We start from the raw sequence: 14,512 nt of genomic DNA, 5'->3' as shown, positions 1-14,512 counted from the left end.
GAAGAGCAGTTGTTTCTACTCTGACTTCATTGGATGTTGTGAACCACTCAGCCTTAAGGTTCATAACCAATGATCCCTACAGTACCCAACACTGTAATGGCTACCAAAACGTTGGCAGGCGAGATCAGCATTGGTTTGTATTCATATATAAAGCTTTGTTACAGTTACTGCCTTCTTACATTTCATCTCTGTTAACCCTGAAATCAAACAATATTGGTACTCGATCACAGAACTGGTTGTTGCTCTATATTCCATTAGTGAGAACCGAAATGGGAAAAATGTCTCTCTTATAATCTGCAAAAGGTCTTAAAATGAGCATTTTTACCATCATTACAGCTGTTCAAAAGCCTTATCTCACACCTTGTTTTATTTGACACCACCAATGGTCTTTCAAGGTAACATAAAGGTTAATAATATGGACACTTTACTGCTGCTTTAACACAAGCACACACACTTGAAAAATTGTGCACTTGTCCTTTAATATGTGGTCCCGCTTCCACCCACTTGTGCTTAACAATGGTGCATCAAGTGTTTTAAAATATGTGCAAAGTGTTCATTGTAAACATAAAAATGAAATATCGCAACAATACTGTACGGATGACTATCAGTGCCTTCACAAAATATTTGCACAATGAGATTTTTGAGAAATAATAATCAGTAATGTGGATAAAATGAAAAAGTGGATAAAAAGTAACTAATAGAACAGCTAGAACAGTCTGGTAAGTTCACAAAATTACATCATTTTACTGTAATGCAGCATTTAGAAGCAGGAAAAGAAACACTAATGATGTATCATGATGTTACGATATCCAAAATCTAAGACGATATCCAAGCTCATATCACAATATCGATATAATATTGATATATTGCCCAGACCTACTGCTGCTTTAACACACACGAAAAATAATGCACTTGTCCTTTAATCACACTTCCACCCACTTGTGTTAAAAGATAATCTGACATATCCGGGTGTTGCAGACTGAGGAAGCACACACACACACATCCTCATTTAACCCGCGTGCTACAGCCTGCTAACACTTATTCTACTATATAAACATGCTTATAACCACTAACCACACACATAAACTGCAGATTAAAAAGCCAACATGTTTGGACCTGATGCAATACTAAGTAATACTAAACCCTGATGAAGACCTCTGCGTTAGGTTGAAACATGTTGGTGTTTTAATATGCAGTAGGGTTAGGGTTAGTTAAAATAAAGGCTTTTTAAATGATCCGTTCCTCGCTATCATCAATGTCTGGATATATCTCTTTCTTATCATAGACTAACCGTGGAAATACATCAACAACTAGAGCTACCAGCCTCTTGTTCTTTAATGTATTTATTAAGTTATATTCTTTTTATTTTGTTTTATTTTACCTCTGAGATATTGTTTTGTGTGTTGTTGTGTTTGCTGTTAAATGTTTCTCGACACCAACAATTAGCGCTACGGATAAAATCAAATATCACAATATTTTTGACCGAATACCTCGATAACGATATAACAACGATATTGTAGAGATGACTATTGATGCCTTCACAAAATATTTACACAATGTGATTTCTGATAAATAATCATCAGTAATGTGGGTGTAATGACAAAGTGGGTAAAAGGCCAATAATACAACAGCTAGGAGACTCTTATGCCACATAACGATAATACAATTTGCCAAACTAACCAGGCAGTTAAACGTAGAGACGGCAGAATAATGACAAAGTGGGAAAAAGGCAAATAACAACCGCTAGAACACCAGGAAACAACACCTATACTATATCACGATATTACGATTTCCAAATTCTAAGTCTCATATCACGATATCGATATTATATTGATATATTGCCCTGCCCTACCACCTATGATGGTCTTTCGAGGTAAAATAAAGGTTTAATTATTTCCTGGCAGGTCTCACACACACAAAACAAGACAAGAACACATAAGACAAGTATAAAGTGTATGATGAAGTGCATATCAGAAGTTCATATGAGCCTACAGACTTCATACATACATACATACCTATATTCATACAGTGCAATACATTAAAACAATAACACTACACACACATACCCAGCATGCATTGCAGATCAACAGTGAGTGCAGGATCGATTGCTCTTGAGCCAGTTCTTCAGATGTGTTTTGAATATTGCATATGTTTAATATTCCCGTATTGTTCGTGGTGAACTATTCCAAATGTGACTGAGAGTACTGATTGACCTAAAGTGGTGCGTCTGAACGGTATTATACTGTCTCCTCTCATGGTTGCCCCAGTAGATTGGTTATTGATTGCTTTCTGTTTAATGCAGTCACTTATGGAGCTTTTCCACTATACAGTTCTAGCTCTACTCCATTACTATAGTTCCTCCTCAACGTGAGCGGGGTCGTCATAGCAACGCTGCACCAAACTGCCGTGACTTTGTTTTATACGCGACACAAACACATAAACAATGGAGGACATGGAGGTGATGGTGTACTTGCTGCTGTATGAGGCTTTCTGTCTCACACAAAGCAAGAGAAGAGAAACCAATCTCTGTAACGCTGTTGTTGGTATTTAAAAATGCCGGGTTTGATTCTTGTGTGGGACGGCTCATGACTCTTCCAATGACTCTCTGACCAATCAGTGGCCGGCAGTCTGTTGACGTCACATTTAGTATCGGCTCGGCTCGCTTGGAACTTCGGCAGAGCAGATACTAAAAAAGCACCAGGTACCAGATACTATCCCTGATGGAGACGCAGAGTAGAGTCGAGTAGGGCTAGAACTGTATAGTGGAAAAGCGCCATTAATGGGGTTGGTGCAAGTCTTTTTAATGTTTTATATATTGAGCAGGCATACTTAAGGAGGTTATGTTTCTGAAGTATGTGACAGTGATGATCAAATATTTTAAGTGCTCTTTTGTATAGTGAATTGATCTGACTGAGTGCGGTTGTACTAGTGTTCTATATGAGAGAGGATAATTGCATGCAAAAACACCCTAGCTGCAGCTATTGCTAATGAAGATCTGATTTGTATTAAAATTACTGGAGGTTGGTATTTAATCGTTTTGGAAGATATTTTTAACATGGCTTCTGAAAGTGACCCTGAGGTACTTGTTGTATTCATTTACTAATTCAAGCTCCTCTCGTCCCAGAAACACATTAGACTGTGTGAGGTTCATTGCAATAATTATTAATAATATGGACACCTGACTGCTGCTTTAACACACACACAAACACACCTGGTTGTTGCTCTATAGTCCATCAGTGAGAACCGAAGTGGGAAAAATGTCTCTCTTATAATCTGCAAAAGGTCTTAAAATTAATACTTTTTACCATCAATACAGCTGCTCAAAAGCCTTATCTCACGCCTTGTTTTATTTGATTGTAACTGTTTTTAAACTGCACCGTATCTTGCCTGTTAAACTGTATTTATTATTTTATTTCCTTTCTCTGATATTTTGTGTTTTGTTGTGTTGTGTGCTGTTAAATGTTTCTCGACACCAACAATGGTCTTTCAAGGTAAAATAAATAAAGGTTAATAATATGGACCCTTTACTGCTGCTTAACAAACACACACACACACACACGCACGCGCACACACATTAGAAAAGCTGTGCACTTGTCCTTTAATATGTGGTCACGCTACCACCCACTTGTGTTAAAGATAAATTGACGTATCCGGGTGTTGCAGACTGAGGAAGCACACACACACACATCCTCATTTAACCCTCGTGTTACAGCCTGCTAACCACCAAACACTTATTCTACTAAATAAACATGCTTATATCCACTAAACACATATATATATAATCTGCATTTAGACATTTTAACACACACACACCCCTCATTATCACACCTGTTATCGCCTCATAGCATTAAAACACGAGCTTATTTCTCCCCTGCAGAGCTTTTAGAGGTACTAGTAGGTAATAATAGATTATAATAATAAAGGTAACTCACCCCAGTCTTCGCTGGTTAGCAGGTTATCAGCGAAGAAGCGAGTTTCCAAATCAGACAGTAGATCCGCACTCATCTCCTCCTAGCTACACAAACACGCTACGCACTGCTAAGCTAACATCAAGATACCTCAGTAACACCAGACGGGACTTGCGTTCAGTATATAAAGATAACAGAGGTTTTACTACAGTGGAAGAGTGTTTTTTTTAATGTTTTAGTTAGTCTCTCCGGTCGATAGATGGGTGCTCCTCTTTAGCTGCTAGTCTTGCATATGACAAACAAGGAAACGTAATTTCCCGAAAAGTCACCGCCCACTCGTCACAGCTCAGCCAATGACAGCAGCGCGTTGTGTGATTGAGCGGTGCGCCAACCAATCCGATGAGCTCACAGAGAGAGCGATTGGACGCCTAAGGAGACGTATTCTTAAAGGGGAGGTTAGATATGATTTGGACCAATAGAACGGCCGAGTTTTGAGTGACAGTGACGCTGAACCAATCAACGCGAAGGAACACCTGGGATATTTTTAATTGACAAGCGCGCCATCCAATCACGGCTCAGCAAGACAAAATAATTGTTCACCATGAAACTCACGTTGATTCTTGCGTGGTCTCTCTTCAAAATAACAACGTGTTATGTTGGTCTGTACGACAAAATAAACGCACCCACTGTACGTGACTAAACTACAGCCACATACAGTGCATCTAACAGTCTCTTTCATGCTGCTGGGGCTATTATTCTTTATTCTTAATTCCTCTGTGTGAGGAGGGGGAGTTATTACATAACCCCAGAGAGGGGTGAATGAGGACATGATGAAACACTGCCAGCAGCTTGTGCCTCTAATTTTGGCATTGCAGTTTGTTTTTAGACAAATTAAAGTCTACCTGCAGATGCATCAGGTGTTGTGAGCTGCAGACTTGATTGTTTACCTGCAGGAGTTTGATCCTCTCTGTTGTATTTGGAAGTTTTTGAAGCAAAGCGCCCCCTAGTGAGATTATAGGCTCAGAAATGTTAACTATTCACACTATTTCACATAATATGACAATGGTGGAAAGTCATTTTACTTTACTTTACTTAAGTATAGTATTTCCATGTGATGTTTCTACATTTCAGGGGGAAATATTGTACTTCACTATAGTATTTTACTTTGTATCATATTTTACTGTAGCATGTTATTGTGCTTTACTGTAGTATTTTACTTTGCGTCATATTTACTGTAGTATTTTACTTTGTAAATCATTGAAACATAAGTGTGAAGTATGTTGGCATGCATAGCATTTTTAATAGATGTATTTATTTAAAACATCGAGTTCTTATCCTGTCTTTCATCATAGTAGACATATTACAGTGCAATATAAAAACAGAAATTACTTTAAAAAATAATTACCAAACATGGACTTAACTTTGATTTGATGCAGTAACATTAGCTTAAATTGCATTGAATAGGAATATATTGGTTTGAACACCATCAGTTTTGACGGTTCAATGTGTTATACCTGTAAGAGCAGTTAGAATATACTTGTATAATGATGCAGTGATGCAATGACTATCAGTATCCAGTGTGATATCTACATATACATATATATATATATATCTATGCCAAGCTGTATTTTTTAGCCGCGTACATTAAAAGAAAAACTTTGTATTGATAAAGGGAAGATGATTAAGAATGTGGCTTCATATTAGAAGACCACATATATAAGAAGATAGCTGAGTTCCTGTTCAGACACAAGCTGTGGTCAGTCCTGATCCAACTGGAGCATCAAGATTCAAGCTCCAATATGTGTCCTGCCGATGTGCTTTTGAGCTTGTTGCTTTCCTTATGCCATCCCCACTCGTTCAAATGTAATATATTGATAACTTGGTTCAAACTTGACAAGAGACTGGAACCAAGCTTCAGCTCTGCTTTTGTTGCCTTCTTGCATTTATTGTATTCATGTGGTCTTAAAATACCTTCAAGGGAAATAGATTTAAGTATGAAAATGATCTGTTTTACTGCTTTGAACTGACAGTTGTTTGGTCTTGGTGCCATTTGCAGTGAACAGTACAGTCATCACAGCATGACCTTAATATCCATGTGGTCAGACACGTGGCTGCAATGTACTGTTGAAACGACCAAAATCTAAATATGTCTATGGGAAATATGTCTCTAACTGTGTTCACCCAAAATGTGGTGGTTTGGTTTTTTCTTTGATTGGCAGCTCTCACTGTTCAGTTTTTCTTTTCGGATGTTGAATGTATTTTTGTTTGTTTGCTAAACATTAGTCACTGTTTCTATCTGCATTTCCCACAGATCACCTTTCTGTTGTTGACTTTAAGTTGATTTAGTTTGACCTGCTCGTTAATCTCTCAGTGGCAATAAGATTAAGAGACAGATATTTTTCTCAGGAGTTCAACCCAGAGCTAAAAGAGACTAAATACTGGACTCAGATCAGGTGAATTTGATGTAACTGACTCTTTTCAATGCAAACTACTACTCCTAGCTCCACCCAGATGTCTGAACTCAAAACCCTATCTCTAACACTGAGCCCAGACACTGTCCGTTGAAAACTAATTTTGGCCGCTTGTAGTCCGTGATCTCATTCTTTCTGTCACTACCCACAGCTGATGACCATAGGTGAGGGTTGGAAAGTAGATCTACTGGTAAATTGAGAGCTTCACCTTCAGGCTCAGCTTTTTCTTCACCAGAATAGACTGGTACATCACTGCTGATGCTGCACCAATCTGCCTGTCAATCTCATGCTCCATTTTACCCTCACTCATGAATAAGATCAAAGATATTCCATTGCTTGGAGCAGCAACTCCCTCCCAACCCTGAGGGGGCAATCCACCTTTTTCCTTTTTTTTTGTACCATGGCCTATAATTTGGAGGTGCTGACTCTCATTCCAGCTGCAAACCATGCTGTTGGAGGTCCTGATATGTTGAGGCCAAACAAACCTCATCATCCCTCATAAGTAGAGAGGTGATTCTGCTCCTCACTTCACCTGAGTGTCCAAGACATATGACCCTATAATTGATGACACAAATACAAAGTTGATCATCGATCTTTGGTAAAAGGTGTTCTGCTACCAAGTACACTTATGAACATCCTTATGCTCCATCATGATGTTTGTTATGGCCAATCCATGGCTAGCACAAAAGTCCAATAACAATACACCATTCTGGTACAGATCAGACAGGCCATTCCTCCCAATCACCCTGCTCCAGGTTGCAGTCCCCCAGCAGAACTATGGACTTGTATCCGTGATCTCATTTTCAGACAGCCCAAGAGGGCCAGATACTCTGAACTGCTGTGTGGTGCATATGCACAATCAACAGTCAAAGTCTTCCTCCCAGCATCAAAAATCTCAAAGAGGCAACCCACTAATTTTTCGGGGAGAACTCCAACATTGCTATACTCAGCCAGGGACTCGTGAGTATCCCCACACCCACTTGGCTCCTCTCATCCTGGGCAACTCCAGCAAAGAAAAGATTCCAGCCCCTCTTCAGGAGTTTGGTTCCAGAGCTGATGCTGTACATATAGGTAAGCCCAACTATATCCAGTTGGTACCACTCCACCACCCACACTAGTTCCGGCTCCTTCCTCATCTGCAAGGTGACGTTGTCCCTATAACTAATTTACAATGCTCGGGATCAGTACATCAAGCCCCACGCCCCTGCGCAATGTCATATGAGGTACTTTCATCCACTGGAACTGAAACATCATCACATTGTGGTTTGACAGAGGAAACATCAGTGTGTATTAACCACAAACAAAAAAAGACTTTTCAGAAGTGATATACCAGCGCTTTCAGCTGAGTTCCTGTTACTCTCTCAGATAGAAACTGTGGTCACTGACTGTCTCTTCAGTCTGGTTCAGTGTGTTGGAGGATGAACATCTACAGCTGCCTGTTGGCCTTACTGCTGGCCTGTAATGTGACAGCAGGTAAGAATTTATCCCTCATCATAATAATGTTTAATAATAATGTTTTTCAGTGATGAATGTTCAATTCAATGCCTTTATTGTCATTGCACATCAGTACAACGAAATTGTGTAATCTCTGTGGCTAATACACATAAAAACAGCAACAGACAAAAACATAAACCAGCCAATCATGTGAAACATAAAATACACTAGGGTAAAAAAAGAGAGAATATAAAATGCGTAATAAATAGATAAATATAATACAGATGTGGTAAATGTGGTTAAAATAAGAGCAGCAGTTCAAACTTAATTGCTTAGCCGGCTTAGCTGAGGTGCATACACAGCATGCACTATTGCACATTTGATGAATTAATGATTTTAATGGATAAAAACTGTTAAGCAGTCTGGAAGCATGAGACCTCATGGCCGTGTATCACCTTCCAGACAGCATCGGGTGAAGTGTTGGGGGAAAGAGGCCATGATTATGTTTGTGGCCTTATGAAGACAGTGGCTTTTGTGCAAGTCTTCAAGTGCTGGTAGCTGTGTTCCAATGATGTTTTGGGCTGACTAGACGAGCCTCTGGAGAGCTTTCCTATTGGCAGCAGTGCAGCTGGAAAACCACAGCAGCATGTCGTATGTCAGGATGCTCTCAATACAACAGTGATAAAAGGACACAAGCAGTTCCTGGGACAGTCTGGATTTTTTCAGTGTCCTCAGAAAGTACAGTCGCTGCTGTGCCTTCTTCACAAGTGCAGTGGTGTTATGCGTCCATGTGAGGTCCTGGGAGATGTGTGTGCCTAAGAATTTAAAGGAAGGCACTCGCTCCACAATGTCTCCTCTTATGTATAATGTTTTTTGGGTAAATAAAAACATTTTTAGTTGGGATGATGTAGTCCACACAGAATGTGATGTAGATGATATGGTGTCACAAAGATCATTAATATTATTACCACATGAATCAAAAATCATAACTAGTCTATACAGTCCTGTAGAGAAGGGGTGCTGTCCTCTGACCAACTCCTCACTGATTTCTCCACATGGGGAGTTTCCTGAAGGAGGGTGTTTACAGGGGCATGACATACACACTGTTGTAGTATGATGATCCAAGAGAAGGCAGTTTCAACAATCTATAAGAACCTCAGGTCTATGGTAGAGTTCCTCAGTGAGGTGGAACAAGTCACATACTGTTCATATGTCCTCAAAGTCTTATTTAGTTGAAAGTGGTTAAAATCACTGAGTACCTCTGGTTGATGGAGAAGCACACACTGCCTCCTTGTTGCTTGTTGGTGATCTTGGATGACCGGTCCAGTCAAAATGGAAAACCAAATCCTCTCAGTGTCAGGTCCTCATCCCAGTTCAGATCACTGAGCCACCTTTCAGTGAAGGCCAGTAGACAGGTGTCTTTAACTTCATATTTGAATGTGACTCAAACCTCCAGCTCATCATTGATAGGTTTATTGATTGCAGCCAAAAGTATTTTATAGAGATTTTAAGGCTTTGTTGAAGCATGTTCAAGTTTATTATCATTGTATTTGAATAAATTAAGTTAAAAGATGATGATGATTAAAGAATAATGATAAAAAAAACTGTAAAAGATTTAATGAGTGGTAATATGAAGGTGAAAACTTTCTACATATGATCTTAAACACTTGGTGACACATATGATCTAAAATATCTCACACAGAGACCAGAGACTGTGACACACAAACAGTTTGTTACCAAGACAATAAAACCACACACAGAAAACCACAAAGAGTGATGCAGTGAACTGTGACTGTGTTCAATAATAAGTGAAGTGATGCTTTAAGGTCTTCACATGTTTCATGATTAGCAGTTAGCACTTGACAGCTAAATGTGATTCTGACTCTGATGAAGAACACATTTTGAATTCCTTGAAAAATTAGAAATGTTGACATTCTGAAAATGGATGTTTAGTTATTGTAAACTGTGTTTCTTTTGCAGAAATAATCTATCAAGAAGTCAAGGAGGGGAAGTCGGCCTTTCTGTCTTGTCTTCACTCTGTGCCAAGTAAAGTGACGTGGAGCAGAGAGATTAATGGAAGCAAAGTTGATATATTTGCAACTGATGGTAAAAAAGAGGAAAGAATAAATGATCCTCAGAAACGATACCATTCAACAGCAGATAAGTCACTGTCCATCCTCAGAGCTGCTGTCTCAGACTCTGGAACATATTACTGTAATAATGAAACAGCTGCTAAACTGACGGTGATCCCATCAGGTAACATCAGACTCTGTTAAAGTTGTTCTGCTTTCTGGTTTCTCTTCCTGTTTCAGAGTCTCTGAGCTCAACTTTTCTTTCTCTCAACTTTGATTAAATACAAACATTAACTTATTAATGAAATGCTGCATTTCAGACGTAAACGTGGTTTAATAACAAATATACTGTTAGAATTAATATCATCATAACTTATTATTTTAATTACTCAAAGTCAGATTTTAATTGCATCTCATTGACTGGTAAGAATAATTAACTTCTTGTCGTTGTAGTTGCTTGAACATTTCTGTGTATTTTTCCCACATTATCAGCTTTTTATGATCAGAAGAATTTTTATTTAAATTTAATTTTTTCATTTTCAGATAATTCCTTTCTCAAAGTCCTTTTCTCTAAAACGTTATTATGTGAAACGCACACAGAGCATTACTGTGATTAGTAACTGTAATATAATTACTGAATATCAGATAGTAATCCATTACACTGCACATTACTGTAAATGTAATATTACTTTAGTGTTACTGCTCAACACTGTTGGCCAATATATTAGTGCAGCTGTAAGTCAGACATCAATACAGTCAGAGCACTTTTAGTGACCTCACCACTTCTTCACTTTAGTGTAGAAACAGAAGTTAGTTTCTTAAAGAAAATCTTGTTTTGGAACAAAACTCATTCATGTATCTGCTGACTTTATCCTGAATACATTTATGATGACATGTTATAAAACATGTCTTAGTTTTTACTTTCTTAATGTTTGTTGTTCACAGGAACAGAAATACTCCAACCTACAGAGAGGTCCAGCATCACTCTGACATGTGCTCATGATGATGGAGGGTCACATGTTCCAACATGGAGCAGAGAGATTGGTGGAAAACAACAACCAATCAGGCTTCAGGTTTCAACTGTAACCAGGATGTTGATTTTACCCAACCTGCAGCCTGCTGACTCTGGACTGTACCTCTGTGATGGAAAACCAGCTGTGTATCTAAATGTGATCAAAGGTGAGTCGTCTGAGAGAGGTGAGAGACAAGAACTCAAAGATATACACACAAATATGAAGGAGAAGTTATTTAAAGGAATAATCTGACATTTATTACTTTCTTACTGAGAGTTAGAAGAGAAGATCAGTCAGTGGTGGATTGTAACTAAGTACATTTACTTAAATACAGTTTTGAGGTATCATGTGATGCTGAAGATCCACTCCTCTATATCTCAGAGAGGAATATTGTACTTTTTACATTTATTTGAACACAATCTTCCCATATCGATATTTTACTAATAAAACATATGATGTATTTTATATTTGTAAATAATTTACATCACTTTGTTTGTAAAATATTAACATAAACATCTTGTATATGTAAAATAACAATAATAACACTGAATGTTGTTTTTCTCCATTATGATAATTTTTACTTCCGATACTTTATCAGAACATATTGTACGGTGGTATTACTACTGTTACTGAAGTTAAAGATGTCAGTACTCCTTCATCCTTACATGGATACCACATTCATATCTGTCCATTAAACATGAAGCTGCAGCCAGCAGTCAGTTAGCTTAGCTTAGCTTAGCTTAGCATAAAGGCTGAAACAGAAGGAAACAGTGAGTCTGGTGTTACAGAGAGTTATATGCAGAAATATAACGACACACAAGGCTGAACAAGAGAAACACAGAAAAAAACAGGATGCCACCAAAAAAACAAAGAAACAACATTACACCAAGAAACCCCACAATAAAAAGACACCAAGTAAGATGAAACAGATGTAAATATTAAATAATTAAACTGATTAAAAGTTGATCGATCTAAACAAACAAAACAGCAGAAAACATTTTAACTGCAGTTATTAAAGAGATGGTTCGGCGTAATTTCGACCTAGCGTCATATGCACTGTCTTTACTCATAAATCGATGCATTGGAAAGTTTGTAAGTACACCAGGAGTTTATTACTACTGCTAAAGCTGTAAACATCGTTGAAAAAATACCAAGTGGTTGCGCGAGATCCCGCACAGAGCACCTTCGAAATTGAGCCACTCATCTTCACGTTTGATGTGCTCTGTGCGGGATCTCTCTACAAACTTTCCAATGCATGGATTTATGAGTAAAGACCCTATTTGTACTAATGTAGAAGTTAGATAACAATCCAGGCACTATTAGAGGGGTAATTTACGAGATACACTGTTGGTTCCATTAGCGCCTGTACTAAGCAATTCGGCTGATGGCTCTAACTCCACTAATTTGCGACCAAATGAAAAAAAAGGGCTGAGGCGGTGATCATCCTTTTTTTAAAACTGTGAATAATTTTGTGACATTCAGTAAACAACTGTAGTTAAGTAGATTTTCTGTCCTGTCATATATATTTTCTCTATTCTGCACAGAAGATAACACAACACCATTGTCTACAATCATTTCCACAACAGCTTCTACAACATCAGCACCAGCTGCAGACACAGATACGACTGCAACAAGTAAGTCAAGAAACCCAAAAAGAAAACGTGTGTTCGTCAGAGTTCACAATAAAGATGTGAAAACAACGATGAAGATATGTATTCAGAGTTCGTAGAAAAGACCAAGAAATTAAAATTAAAGTAACTGATTCTGAATGTTTCTTGTCTTCCAGCCTCGGCTCACTTGTGGCAAATGCCTGTTCGTGTGGTGATCGTAATGCTTTATTTAATCATCGTGATCAGCATCACCGTCACTACCTGGAGAAGAGGTGAATGACCTTAAGATGTTAATCTGAAAATGTTGAACAGCAAAAAATACAGTAAGATGATATTTTAATCTCAATCTTTTAATATTTTCACTCAGTAGAAATAACTTGATATCAACTAGAAAGAAATCACAGACATTATAGTAGCTCAGGAATTTGTAGAGACATGAATTAAGCCAAAGTTCGGGTGAATCAAACAAATTAAATATTGATTGATGCCATTTTAATTCCCTATGTTGCTGTACTGCCACTTATTGGTGGAAAGTGGTCAAATGAACCAGGATGGTCTTAATGTGGATTTAGGAGTAATAGCACTTTATGTCACATCAGTCACACATACTCGAATTATAGAAAATAGTCATAATAACCTTTTTTCAGTCTCATCCAAATAAAATATGTTTCAACTTTGATTAAAGTTGATCAAATGTGAACAGTAGATTTCTGTCTGGGTGTAAATGTGCCTGCTCTATATTAATAGATTACTTTTTAACCATGAAAAATGGTGTCTCCACTTTTCAGGAATCATAACCTAAAATATAAAGTGTCTCAGAAAGGCCACCAGATGGCGACATTTCTCCTTGCCCCAAGGCCCAACTTTCTAGCAGATATCTTTAAAATCAAAGAAGTGGCCTTTGAGATATTATCATAACTAACAGACAAACAAAGCTGGAAGACATGAACAACTATGTCATGTTGCTCATCACTGTAACATTAACATAAACATAAAGCTTTCTTTTAAATGTGAGACGCTGACTGATGAAGATGCAACACGAGTGAGCTGAAAATATCTTTAATCATCTTTATGTTGACCTTCTCTCTGTTGCAGCTCGACAGATACAGAAACGACACACAGCAGAAACAGAAAATCATCTCTGATCCTCCATCACACAGAAACAAGAGCAGTAAAAACCGACCAGTCAACAGTTTCATCCACATCCAGTCTGACAGGAAACAGTCATTCTGCTTCTGCCTCTAACACTGTGACTGCTACAGCTACGACTGTTAAACTACCAATTACATTTTTATTACAGATATTATTGATAATGAACTGATCAACCAGTAAATAATCTAAACCCTAAAGGTTGCATCAAAGTTTTGATTTGCTGTTCCGTTTGTGACGCTCCTGCTGTGTCTTCTTGTGTTTCCTCACAGGTGTCTGGTGGACGACCTGCACAGCTAAACAGTTTATCTCTTTCTCCATCTTTTTACTCATAAACTTATTTGAGTTAAGAGCCAAGTTTATATTGATATCGTCTCTTATACACAAATATGTAGCCAACAACTCATTTAATGTTCCTGTTTTGGTTTTGTTTCTACAAAACAATGGAGTGAGTTGTTACACTGGAACCACTTATATCAGCTGACGATGTAACTGTAAATATCATTCATATAAACAGTGTGGGGTGGGGCAGTGGGTGGGGTTATCTGGTATAGCATTAGAATAGTTTTCATCTTACCTATTAAATAGGAGGTTCTGTGTCTCTTCCAACGACTACGTTCCTTAATTTTCCTCTGTAAAGTATGGTGTGCCTCAGGGGTCGGTATTGGGCCCAATCTCATTTTTCTTACATGCTTCCCCTTGGACACATTATTCAGAGACATGGTGTTTCTTTCCATTTTATACTGTTGATACACAGATGTACATTCCTGTTAGATCCACAGACAGTGGTATGCTGAGTGCACTAAATGACTGAGTTTTCAATGTCAAAGACTGGATGTCAAACAACTTTATTCA

At 38.0% G+C, this 14,512-nt stretch overlaps 2 protein-coding genes and 1 gene segment (V, D, J or C); 1 reads left to right on the top strand and 2 right to left on the bottom strand.

Moving 5' to 3' along the window:
* The window catches only part of atf6b (activating transcription factor 6 beta), a 30,143-nt gene extending 25,969 nt beyond the window's left edge, over positions 1 to 4,174 (bottom strand). For both annotated transcript variants that reach the window (XM_062435793.1, XM_062435794.1), the window contains exon 1: positions 3,933 to 4,174. In XM_062435793.1, coding sequence (XP_062291777.1) covers positions 3,933 to 4,005 — 73 coding nt within the window. In that variant the 5' untranslated portion in view covers positions 4,006 to 4,174. The remainder of the gene's footprint in view (positions 1 to 3,932) is intronic.
* The window catches only part of LOC133996245 (immunoglobulin kappa light chain-like), a 630,565-nt gene that overhangs the window by 35,852 nt on the left and 580,201 nt on the right, over positions 1 to 14,512 (top strand). The window lies entirely within an intron of this gene.
* Positions 1 to 14,512, bottom strand: part of LOC133996249 (Ig kappa chain V-III region MOPC 63-like) — a 630,498-nt gene that overhangs the window by 37,557 nt on the left and 578,429 nt on the right.

Source organism: Scomber scombrus, chromosome 16, assembly GCF_963691925.1.
Source record: "Scomber scombrus chromosome 16, fScoSco1.1, whole genome shotgun sequence".
NCBI lineage: Eukaryota > Metazoa > Chordata > Actinopteri > Scombriformes > Scombridae > Scomber > Scomber scombrus.
The sequence above is the reverse complement of the archived record's forward strand: the minus strand, read 5'-3'. Positions and strand labels throughout refer to the sequence as shown.